Source organism: Protopterus annectens, chromosome 13.part0 (genome assembly GCF_019279795.1).
Source record: "Protopterus annectens isolate FY-2018-M chromosome 13.part0, PAN1.0, whole genome shotgun sequence".
Taxonomy (NCBI): Eukaryota; Metazoa; Chordata; order Ceratodontiformes; family Protopteridae; genus Protopterus; species Protopterus annectens.
Window position 1 is genome coordinate 715,335,587 of NC_056747.1, and position 13,682 is coordinate 715,349,268.

The window sequence follows — 13,682 nt, forward strand, 5'->3', positions numbered from 1 at the left end:
ATGATGTTTAAACACAATTTTTATGCCACAATGTTGGAATGTATAACAAGTTCCTGTTAAAATGTGTGGACAAACTACGCATCCATTACAGTGAAACATGCCATTTTGTACTGTGTCTGTCAGGCTCTGTGTATTCATGCTAACAATAAATTGTTCAGATCTTTCAAATGACATTTTCAAAGTTCTAGATCTTTTATATGTGAAATTTGGGCTGTGCCCAACAGCACAGGCTAGATCCCTCTGTGTTTCAATAATGTTCCAGTTATTTTGCAGCACTTGTTTAATCGAGTGCATGTCTCTACTGATCGGAACTGGAAAACTACAACATCTATCAGTTGATGTCTCATTTAGATTGGTTTTAGCCTGAAAACCATAGTGTAAAATGGGACGGTGCTTACTCTGCCTTTGTGAAGCTACCTCAGTGAACACGTCATAAATAAGTTGTTCAGGATAATTTCTATCTGCGAACAACTTACACAGAAAAATTGCTTTCTTTGTGGAATGTGCTCTCCACCGACAATGCGTGACAATCTGATAAACTGTCCTTTGAGGACGTTCTTTTTCATAAAGAACGGATGCTGGCTATGGAAATCCAGCAAGTTATTTCTGTAAGTGTCTTTTCTGTAGATATTAGAAGAGAGCGACCCTGTGTGTGTGTGTTTGTGTGTGTGTATATATATCTATATCTATATATATGTATGTCTGTATATATATATATTTATGGATATATATATATATATATATCTATATCTATATATATGTATGTCTGTATATATATATATTTATGGATATATATATATATATATATATATATATATATAGATATATATATATAGATATATATATATAGATATGAACATTTATATATATATATATTGTGTATGTGTGTGTATGTATATATATATATATATATATATAGATATATAGATCTATATAGATATATAGATATATATATATATATATATATATATATATATAGATATAGATATATAAATAAATATATATATATAGATATATATGTGTGTATATATATATATATATATATATATGTACTGCAGTGGTGGTGCTGCGGTAGCATTGTCGCCTCTCAATTAGACGTTGCCCATTCGATTCTCAGTTAGAGCGTCTTCTGTGTAGCGACATGCGTGAATGGGCCTTTCTTGGTTGAAGGTTGTGTGTTAGGCCCGGCTAGCCAGTACGTAAAAATCTACTTCCAGTCATTAGCCGACCGGAGTTCCGCTGTGGCAACCCCTAACCGGGAAAAGCCGAAAGACACAATCATATATATAGATATGAATAATATGGAATATATATATATATATATATATATATATATATATATATATATATATATATATATATATATATATATATTTATTTATATATATATATATATATATATATATATATATATATATATATATATATATATATATATATATATATATATATATATATATATATATATATATATATATATATATATATTATATATATATATATATATATATATATATATATATATATATATATATATATGCATGCAAGACTGTGGCTGTCTTTCACAGTTTGCAAATATGATCTGAGGTAGTGGGGTTGGTTACTTGTGGGTAAGGGAGAAGCTCTAAAGTTCTAAGTTGCCACGAGCTTTTACAATGGCCAATTGAGATCTGACGCCTCTGTTCGCACCCATCAGTTATGGAGCAATGAAATCTGACAACACAGATTGAAGATAAAGTGCATAACTTTTAGTTTTTAGATCCCTTTAGTTGGTCATGTGTAGTCTCAAGCTTATGCAGTTGCATATTAAGTATATTGGATTCCATTCATGCCTAAATTTGACCGTTTTTTTTTTTTTTCTGTGCCCACTGAAGTGAAGTAAGCTTCACTGTTATGCTTATAATGTTTGTGCAATAAAATCAAGAAAACTAACTCGGAGAGCCTCTCAGGAACCAAATTTGTTATATGCAAAACTTTCAGTTACTCTCTTCCTCAGTGCTATTCTGTCATAAAAACTTTCCATTGTATATGAAGAAGTTTCAAAAATCATGTGAGCACAGTCAGCCAATAAAATTGATTAATAAAACTTTCTAAGAATATAAAGTCATAAGAGTTATATAAACATTCATTAATGCTTAACATATTATGTCATTCATATAGTAATAGTTATAATTTTAATCCAGTTGTAATTGTTTAACGAAAACTGGCTTAATACAAACAGTGCTGTTTAAACCTGGAGGCAGGTCTGCCTGCAGCTTTATTATCCAACCTTATTTGTTTTTTTCCAATACATTTTTGGTGTCCCCACCTCTAGTTTGCCTCAGATCCTGTTCAGTTGCTCTGAATTTAAAATTATGTTTAGGACCACTGTCCAAAACATGTTTACTTACAGCATTTGTCTAAACTTTTTTGCATATATCTGATTTGTGCTCCATTGTACCTTCTTTTAGTTTTCTAGTAGTTTTTCCTCCATAGGAAGAGGAATATTTCACACTTGTAGCTAAGTAAACCAAATGTATTTATTGAATGTAGCTGAACAATGGAAGATTAAATGTTCATTTGGTATTGGATGACTAAATAAAGTACTACTTGATGAGATGTCAAAACAGCAGCTATAATTTAGTCAGGGAAACGTACCAATTTTGCTAGAATTACACTTGACACTTTTGAAGTATTTATAACACAATTTGTTCTTTAAACTATACAAATTCTTAGAGGCAAAGTTTGGTCTATTGCCCAATAGTCTTTGTAGTTCTTACATAATCAGTAAAATATTCCAGTTCTTTTTTTTCTCCACCCCATTAGTTCTAACATTGCAAGTTGTTTGTTATGTATCTAATCGTGTTTGTTTTCTTTTACTGTCTTAGGGCTTTGTCCTGCATAAATAGGTTTAGTCAAATTTGTTTTGTTCTTATGTATATCTTTAAGAATGTCTAAAACTAAAGTCTTATCATAGACCCTTTCAAGAAATTCTTTACCTGTTTTCCTCAACTCCCTTTCACATTTCAAATCATTGGTAGTTAACCTACAAATCCTTGTGAGTTGGATTTAAACTATGCCCTTAAATTCATGTGGTGCATGCATACTCATCTTTGAAACATAATTCACATGAACGTCTTTTCTATGAATGCTAGTATCTATTAAATTCTCCTTCCTTTCTTTCTGAATATCCAGAAAAGTTTTTTTATTATTAGAACTTGTCATTTTAAACTTCAAGAAATTAGTGGTATTATCCATATAACTCACATATTTACTCATACTTTCCTCATTAGCATCTCAAATTAAGATACAGTCGTCGACAAATCGCTTATAGAATGAAGTATTTTTGTTCATACTATTATTGTCACTATAAATTAATTCCTTTTCCCATTGATGTAGTACTAAATTGCATAAGCATTGGCCATAGGGTATCCATGGCCACTCCTGCTAATTGTAAAAATGGGTCATCATTAAATAAAACATTTTTAGTTAATACAACTTCCGATAATTGGCAAATATTCTCTGTTTCATTAGGTGGTAACCTTATTTCAGTAATTAAAAAACTGCGAATAGCCTCAAAGCCATATTTGTTTGGTATTACTGTAAAGAGAGAGTTTGTCTGATGTAACAAAAGTGTTCTGTCGAAATTTTTCATAAACCACTCAGTTTTATTAAGAAGTCACTCATGTCCTTAATGTAAGTTCTGCAAAATGGAAGATATTTACTTAAACATTTCTGTAGATAAACTTTGATGTGATCTGTGATCCACCCTCTTCCTGATACGATTGGTGGGTAAACCAGAGATTTATGTAGTTTTGGTATGCCATAATTCTGTGGTATTTTGAAGAAGGAATAGTAAAAAAATTGTGTAAGTCAATATAAATATTATTCAAATGCAACTCATAAATCAAAATATTTACATCTACAATTAGATTTTTAACATCAGAAAAGCTTATCCTTTTGACAATATTAGTATCCTGTAAAAAGTCATGCATTATAAATATTTATTCTGTTTTATTCATAAACTTAGTTGCACCCCCTCTTCCCCATCTGCTGTTAAACAGGTTGCAGACTTTAGACATTAAACTAGAAGCCAGTAAGAAACACAAAGTAGTAAGAGACATGGATGACTTTTAAAAGGGCCATATATTTTTTTGGCCTGAAACAGATTAGCAGGTAAAGTCATCTTGTACACCGAGAGGTACGCTGTGTCAGCTGGATACATTTATGTTGAATGATGGACATAACTTACACAATTGGCAGTGGCTGCAACCAGTCAGGTTTCAACTTATGCACAGAAAATTAAGTGGAATACCTTTATTGGATCACCACGACAGAGTGGAAACAATGCAGCTGTGCCCCTGTTGGATGATTTACAATAAACTCTGGGTTCCACAGAAGCAGTAAAATGAGCTTCATCCAAGAATAACATTCTTTGTGCTGATCAGTTAATCGGGTTCACAAATTCAGTGGCTTTAAAAGTTAACCAGCAGAATGGTTCTTGTATTATTCCCTTGAAATTTGCAACCCCTTTTTAGGTCAGTTTGCCAGAGAAGGTGGAAATATAGTAACGCAACCACTCAAGGGGTCGACCTACACAATGACAGCTAAGCAATTCAGTAATAGGGACCGAAAGGAAATACAGCAGCTCTTTACATCAAAACAAAACTATGTGCTGTTAATCGGCAAAGAAGAAGATGTGAATTTATCAGTCTTTGAGTTAACTCCAGCACTACTGACTTTAATTAAAAAAGGCCATAAATTCATACCCAGCGATTCAGATAATATAGTTGAAGCCATAGCTGATTTGAAAATCATTGTAAGGAATTTAAATCTGAAGCTTATTTTTAAACCGACACAAGACGCAGTTAGGGAATATTGTAAAAGGACCAATTTGTTTATACCTACTAGCTGCCTTATTGTGACAGCATTTCTCGATGTTTGTGAACGAGAGTTAAGGGAACTGTATGCTAAGCATGTTAAGACATTTTTTTTAATGTAACTTAAGAAAATGATCCACTGAAACAATTGGGAATGATTCTATCATTTTAAAACAAGTACATAACGGGAGTGCAACCGTGTTTATAAATAAAACAGAATATATATCTATAATGCAGGACTTTTTACATTATACTAATACTTTAAAAAAGATAAGCTTTTCTGATGTTAAAAAAACTAATTGCAGATGTAAATATTTTGATTAATGAGTTGCATTTGAATAGTGATATTTTTATTGACTTTTACAATTTTTTTTTTTTAGTATTCCTTGTCTAAAAATGCCACAGATGTATGGCATACCAAAACTACATAAATCTGTGAACCACCCACCAATGAGACCTGCCGTATCAGGAAGGGGATGGATCACAGAACCCATCTCAGTTTACCTACAGAAACGTTTAAGTAAATATCTTCCATTTTGCAGAACTTACATTAAGGACGTATGACTTCTTAATAAAATTAAGAGATTGGTTCATGAAAAATTTGGATAGAACATTTTTATTTGATACATCAGACATAAACTCTCCTTACAGTAATACCAAAAAATATGTCACTGAGGCTATTCGCAGTTTTTTAAATATTGTAAAAAGGTTACCATCTCATGAAACAGAGAATGTCTACCAATTATTGGAAGCTCTATTAACTAAAAATGTTTTTTTTTTATTTGTTGAGCTATTTTTACAAGTAGCAGGAGTGGTCATGGGGTATGCCTATGACCAGTACTGATGCTAATTTAGTTCTACATCAGTGGGATAAGGAATTCATTTATAGTGATAGAAGAAAATATTTTTGCTCATACAATTATTATCAGCGATTTATCGATGATTATTTTTTATTTTGGGATGGTACAGAGGAAAGTATGATTGAATATGTGAGTTATCTGTATAATACCACTAGTTTCTTGAAGTTTAAAATGACAAGTTGTAATAATAGAATAACTTTTCCTGATGTTGAGATAGAAAGGAAGGAGAATTTAATATATATTAGTATTCATAGAAAAGATGTTCATGTGAATCATTATGTTCCAAAGATGAGTATGCATGCACCACATGTATTTAAGGGCTTAGTTAAAACCCAACTCGCAAGGGTTAGTAGGTTAACTACTAATTATATGAAATGTGAAAGGGAAATGAGGAAAACAGCCAAAGAATTTCTTGAAAGGGTGTATGATAAGACTTCAGTCGAAGATATTCTTAAAGATGCGCTTACGAACAGAATAAATTTGAATAAACTTATTTTTTATGCAGGACAAAGCCCTAAGACAGGAAATGCAAACATAAACACGATTAGATTCATAACAACTTACAATGTTAGAACTAATGAGGTAGAAAAAATAATTAAAAAGTACTGGTATATTTTACTGATTATGCCAGAGCTACAAAGACTCTTGGGCAATAGGCCAACCTTCTCCTATAGGAATCTGTGTAGTTTAAAGAGCAAATTGTGTTATAAAGACTTTAAACCTGTCAGGTGCAATTCTAGTAATATTGGTACATTTTCCTGCCTTAAATTGTAGCTGTTCTGACATCTCACCTAGTAGTATTTTATTTAGTCATCTGATAAATGAACATCATCTTCCATTGTTCAGCTATGTGTAATGCAGTGCACTTGGTTTACTTAGCTACGTGTGAAATGTTCCTCCTATGTACGAGAAACTACTAGAAAAGTAAAAGAACGTATAACGAAGCACAAATCCGATATGCGTAGGAAAGTTTTGACAAATGCTCTAAGCTAACCTGTTTTGGACAGTGGTTCTGAACATTATTTTAAATTCAGGGCAGTTGAACAGGTTTTGAGGCAAACTAGAGGTGGGGACATCAGTAATGCACTGGAAAATAAGAAATAAGGTTGGATAATAAAGCTGCAGGCAGACCTGCCTCCAGGATTAAACAGCACTGTTAGTATCAAGTCTGTTTTAGTTAAAAAAAAAAAAAAAAAAAATTTCAACTGCATTAAAAGTATAACTGTTATCATATGAATGATTATTTAATATGTTCAAGTATTAATGAATGTTTATATAACTGTTTTATGATTTTATCTTATTAGAATGTTTTAATTAATTTATTTTATTGGCTAACTGTGATCATGTGAGTTTTGATAGCTCTTTATGTACAATGGAAAGTTTTTATATTAGAACAGCACTGAGGAAGGGTTATACCCAAAAGCTTTGCATGTAATAAATTTGCTGTTTTTGAGTGGTCTGGGAAGTTAGTTTTCTTGATTTTGTTGTGCTTTCCTAACTTCTGGTTAGTCACTGCATCAACTTTGTTGTGGATTGGGTAAAATGTATGTGCCCTAGAAGCTGAAATATGATTAATATTGCTTATCCTCTTTCAAACAATGTGGCATTTGTAGTTTGGTATTACTCTTAAACTTTTCTTGCAACTATTAGGTGCGTGCAACTCCAGTGAAGCCGGCCGATGAGGAGGAGCTAGAAGAAGAAGCAGACTGGATTTACAAGAATGCTTTTGCTACCCCAACTATATCCTTGCAGGTACTGCACAGATCTTGGTACTTACCAATATTGATTAAGCCAAATAAAAGAAGTTAGCTTGTCTGTACTGTTGAACTTGAAATGTGTACCTAAATTAAATGAATAAATAGTTTTTTAAAGTTGTTTGCATAATTGCATTTTAAACTTTAAAGGTAAATGAAAAGCTAATTTTTTTTAGATACGTTGTCTGAGCCACTGTTGTGAAAACCTTTACTCGTGCTACGTTGTAAGCATTACATTTTAAAACTTTTCACAGTTTTTGTTGCCAGAACCGGTATTGTTTAGATAGTTTATGGTACAGTGTTTCATTGCCTCAGGAAGAGGACTACATTCTCTGCATACTAGCTGTTGTGGTCTTCTGCCTTTCCTTACTGAGTTGCAGGTCTCATACTTGATTGTGTCTCGATGATAATAGTTTTCCACTGTTGCAGTCCTGACTTGTGGGATTTTCTGCTGTAAAAGCCCATGGCCTGCCCGACTACAAGAGTAAAAATTTCACTCCTCCTAAGGCTGGTGGACATCCTTCTCTGATGTCAGTACACTTTGGTAAAAAGGTAGACGGGAGACGTTATGAGGTCAGATTTTACTTGTCGTCAGAGCCTGAAGCAGTGTTACAATGCGGCAGTCGGTCTGCACAAGAGAGAAGTCTTCTAAGCCGTAGTACCCCGTTAGGGAACTCTCTTTCTTGCTTTAAGTCATGTCAGATAAGGTTAACAATAATATCCGCTGTGGTAAGTGAATCCCACACACATACTTTCATACGTTGTGTCTCACGTGTCTAGCCCAGATCACAATATCCCTAGTTGCCGTTTTTGCACCCTTTTCAATTCTAGGGTTATCAGGCATAGGGCCAAAATCTTAGCTAGGCATCTTAGTCTGCCATCTTCTTTGTTGTGTTTGATGGTGTCTGCCAGTCGTCCAGAGGTTGAGCTCCTTCAGCGTAGAAAGGATAAGGAAAAAAGACCAAAGGTTGGGGCCTTGGATGACAACTGTTCACCATTCGCCAGTCTCCCAAGCCTCATTATCACTGAGGAAGGCAAGGTGCTTTTGCAGCACCCTTTTGCAACTGAGGTGGTGGCCCAGGCCTCTTTAGCGACCTGTACGGAGTCCAGCACGCTGTCGGGTCCCTCAACTTCTACACAGGCCTTTGCTTTCAGTTCATTGGTTAGGTCTAGAGTTAATCAGCAGACCTTGGCTTCTGATGAGCGATCTTGTACCAGCGAAGTTCAGCCTGCATCACTTCTGCCTTACAAAGAGACTGGAAACAGGGTTGCGGACATTTCTAGCCCCAAGGCCAAAGCCACTTCTAAGAAGGGTTCTACCTCAAGTTCTATGCCTAGTCTTACCGGCTCCTACTCACTAGGTTATCAGCAAGACATGGTCAGGTTAGCTGAGGGCCTTGTCTCCTTAGTCAGAGCTAGGCAAATCTCTTTGGAGCCTTCCCCAGGGAAAAGGAACAGGGAACCTAGCCCTGAAGTTTTCTCTGAACCTCCTGATTCAGATAAGGATTCTGACCAAGAAGAGTTCTGTCTTTGAGGTGGTATCCTTCCTTCCTTTTGAAGATTGTGATTCTGAGTAGAATCTGGCTTCAGCTTCACCTCCTGAAACTATCACTTCTGGGGAAACACTCCATGCCATAAGCCAACATTTTCAGTGGGAGGCACAGGAATACCCACAGTCTATAAAGAGGGTTAGGGAGTTTTCTTGACCTCCCGGAACACAAACTTTTGGTTGTTCCTGCTCTACTGGATGTGGTAGAGGATGCTTTTATGGACTGTTCCCTGAATCCAGATGGTCTACCTCCAGCCTGACGAAAACCAGTCAGGTTTTACCAGGTGCTGGACTTTGCACATAAATACCTTTCAAAAACCCTTCTGCTAACCCAAAGGTTGTCTCTCCATGTCCCAAAGGAGCAAGAGCCATTTTTTCAAATAACCCTTTAGGTTAGGTCAGAGATGGCCTGCACCTGTTGCCCTTGGGATTCCGGATACTGGCTAAGGCTTTTGCCACCCCTGTAGGTCCTTTTTTAGGCAAGGTTCAAATGACAACTTCACCACCGTAACCGGTACAAGTAAGCAAAATCTGAGGGTAATGCTACTCAATGCTAGAAGTCTAAATCTCAAAATGCACTCACTCGAGGCACTCCTTAAAATGGAGAACATCGACATCTGTGCAGTGACAGAGACCTGGTTCAAAGCTCCAGAGAGCACCCCTGCATTACCAGGCTATAATTCAAACCACACCTTTCGGCCACCTAACCCGAAACAAAGCACTAAAGGTGGAGGTGTGTCCATATTCATTAAGGATATCTACACCTCCAGGCTAGTTGCACAGCTTAATGCATCTGAGATTATCCAAGTGCAACTAACTCTGGGCAAGACTGCAATCCAAATTGTAGCTTGCTACAGACCCCTCACTATGCCCTAGGATTCCCACTCATTTCTTGATGCACTGGGAAGTATTAGGGTACATCCTAACACCCTAGTAATGGGCAATTTCAACTACCCCACCATTAACTGGGAAAACTACTCCTGTACCAACTCTTCTGCACAACGTTTTCTGGAATTCATAAATTCCAACGCCTTGGATCAACTTATTCACACCCCCACCAGGGGCAGCAATCTTAGACCTGGTCATTACCAACATGGGCAACTGGTGTTCCACACAATTCTTCGTTGGTCAGATCCGACCACAAGCTAATCACCCTAGACATCCACATCCCACCCCCAATTAGGGAAACCACTGTTAAAAACTTCTCCAAAGCCAACTTCACACTTCTTAAGACAGAAGTGGCAAACTTTATGACACCCATGCAGATGGACAATAGAGGTATGACTGCTGAATCCTACACAAATGCACTTTATAGGCACTTACACGAGTGCATGGATCATGCTATCCCTAATCGAACCAAGATGCTATCCTCCAAAAAAAAGGAAGCCAATCTGGTGGTTCTCTGCCATAAACAAACTCTACAACAGAAGAAAGAAACTGTTGTAAAAGAGTGAAATCCCATGACTGGAGAAAACTCCCTGGTCATCCTCTGTAAGAAGCTGAGATCCCTCATAAAGCCCTCCAAAGCTAGTTACGAAAACAAAATTGCCACTGACTCTAAAGACAACCACAAAGCATTCTATAGCTATGTCAAGAATCTCAATGGCAACACTCAGATCTGCTTTGAGTTACAGCACAATGGCACTAAATATACAGAACCAACTGATATTGCCAACATCCTGGCAGCTAGGTTAAGTGCTAACTTTACCCACCTCTCATCCCCTAGAGGGCCCATCTCTCCTGGAAGAATGCAGAGTTCCTGTAATCACGGCTTCACAGGTAAAAAAAACACTCTCCAAAGTCAAGAACACAGCATCCATGGGACCTGACAATATCCCAGGCTGCGTTCTACACGAACTACAGAATGAACTTGCACCCTACCTAAGTACCATGTTCAATCATAGCCTCACCTCAAGCTTTGTGCCCACTGAATGGCGCACCACATTGGTTATCCCACTCTATATAGGGGGAGCCACAGTGGACCTTGGTAACTAATGCCCCATTAGCCTGACGAGCCTGGTCTACAAGGTCATGGAACATATCATCATGGAACTCCTAAACAAAGACATTGGTAATCTCCAGACTCTGGACCCTACCCAGTTCGGATTTGTAAAAGGCAGATCATGTCTCCTAAACCCAATTTGACTTCTGTGAAGCGGTCACCAAAGCCATAGATGAGAGTAAGGTGATTCACACATCTTATCTAGATCTCGCCAAGACTTTCAGCACCATCCCCCACTCTGGAATTATAGATAAGCTCACTAAACTAGGTATAAATCCCTATGTCACAAGATGGGTTGCCAACTGGCTCACGGACAGAACCCACACTGTGAAAGTAGCAGTCTCCAAATCCGACTTAAGACCAGTGACAAGTGGAGTACCACAGGGTTCAGTCCTGGGTCCTCTCCTGTTTGGTATCTACTTCTCCAAAGTACAGGCTAACACAGAAGGTCTTTGGCTAACAAAGTTTGCAGATGACTGCAAACTAGGAGCCATAATCGAAACTCCTACCAATGTGGACATACTACAAAAGGGCCTCACTGAGATAGATGCCTGGTTTCAAAGCCATGGCCTGAAGCTCAATGCCAAAAAGTGTATTGTCATTCCCCTTGGTAAAAAATCTGTACCCATGAACTACAACATAGCTGATAGTCTACTTAACGCCGAAAATGTGATGAGACCTTGGGACACAGGTGGACAGCAGTCTCTCCTTTGATAATCTCATCACCACAGTGGTCAGAAAATCCTTCTGCGTGGCTCACCTCATCACAAAAGGTTTCTCATCCAGAAAAAGAGGTCATTGTTCCCCTCTACTCATCACTCATTAGACCCATTATAGAGTACAACACTCCTTTTGGTATGTACCTCACAAGACATCTACAACAACTGGAAAGGCCACAGAAATACCTCAGAAAGAGGATTACTGGCCTCAAACAGATGCCCTGCGCAGACAGTCTCAAAAATCTCCAGCTTTACTCCATCGCATATTGCCTACTCAGAGGCGATCACTGCCTAACATACAAAGCTATGTCAAACCCAGAGCTGTTGGACATGCTTCACTTAAAGAAATCCAGTCCTTCCGAGCTACACACTCTAGGGACCTAAATCTTGTCACCACAATAAATAGAACATGCTGGAGGGATAGATTCCTGTCCCAGAGACTTCCCATACTCTGGAACAGACTACCTATCTATGTCGAATAGAGCTCCTCATTAGCACTCTTCAAGAAAAATCTTAATGATTGGATGAGAAATAGGAAATTCACCCCAGGGATCACTTCTGTGGCTCTGTTCGACAGGGGCACAGGAAAATAATTTGCTTGGGTGGCGAAAGCCAGGGTACATTTTTGGCTAGGCTTATATAGGCCCTAGGGCTAGTAGCCTAGTACCTACCTATGAATCTATTGACAAAAAAGCAGGGGCTTTGAAAGGTTTGGTTAAAAAACAAAACAAAATAAATTACGCTTATGCTACCCTCGCCATGAGGGCCCTTAACTGCAAGTTTCATATGATAAAATGCCAACAAAGTATTTTAGATAAAATGAAGCAAAAAAATGTCCTTCCTGGATCAAAAGAGTATTTGCAAGGAATTATTGGATCTTTGCCATTCCAGCTCCCAGGTGGTTAGACACTTGTTACACTGTTGCTTTGATGATATGGAGACCTCTAGCTGAGCTGCTGTATCTGCTCTGTCATTAGAAGGCATGGTTGGCTTAGGGAACATACCCTTCCATACCATGTCAAATCTAAGCTTCTAGATTCACCCCTGGATGAGGACTTTCTTTTTAGGCCAGAAGCTGAGGCTGTGCTAAAAAAGATGGAAGATGAAGCAAAATCTATCCAAACAGTCAATGACTTCCCCCAAGTTCAGTCTCCTATTTTTAATAGGCTTGTTCCCACTAAACTCTGATCCTTTACCTCTCAAACAATTAGCAGCTACAGAAAACTCCAGAGGGAAAGGGCACAAAAACAGCATCATTGACAAAGGCCCAGACATTGGTCCTTGGAAACCCCCAGGCAGGGGAGGTCTAGGCCACAGGGCTCTAGCAGAGAGCAGCACTGACATTTCCTTTCCTCTAACCACTCCCCATCCTTTACTGAAAAGATAGGAGGAAGGCTATCCCTATTCAAAGACAATTAGTCCCTTATTACTTCAGACAAGTGAGTTCTGAAAGTTATCTCAGATAGTTACAGGCTGACTTTCAAAATACCGTTGAGTTACGTAGGTTACCCAGAAGTTCCACAAAATCAGAGCAGAGGCCCTTTCTCATATTCACAGTCAGTGTTCACAGAGCTCAGTGGAGCTAGTATCAGAACATCAAATAGGGAAGGGGTTCCATTCCAGGCTGTTCCTGGTTCTAAGAAAGGAAGGCTCTTGGTGCTCTATTCTAGACCTGTTTGCCGTCAATCGGTCCCTGCTTGTACCAAAATGTCAAATGTTGACTCTTCAAAAACTTCTTCCCATGATAACCCTCATGCCTTAAATGGTCATCTTATACCTAAAATGCGCTTACTTGCACATTCCTACAGAGAAATCTTGAAGTTTTCTTCTTTCAGAGCAGGTACTAGTCACTTTCAATTCTCTGCACTGCCATTTGGCTTGTCTACTGCTCCCAGGATCTTCACAAAGTGTTTAGCTGTTGTGATCGCCTCCTGCAGAA

At 37.5% G+C, this 13,682-nt stretch overlaps 1 protein-coding gene across 1 annotated transcript in view; it reads left to right on the forward strand.

Annotated features, from left to right (window-relative positions):
• Window positions 1-13,682, forward strand: part of SUPT6H (SPT6 homolog, histone chaperone and transcription elongation factor) — a 2,620,423-nt gene that overhangs the window by 273,035 nt on the left and 2,333,706 nt on the right. The window contains exon 7 of the mRNA XM_044054882.1: window positions 7,370-7,471. Coding sequence (XP_043910817.1) covers window positions 7,370-7,471 — 102 coding nt within the window. The remainder of the gene's footprint in view (window positions 1-7,369; window positions 7,472-13,682) is intronic.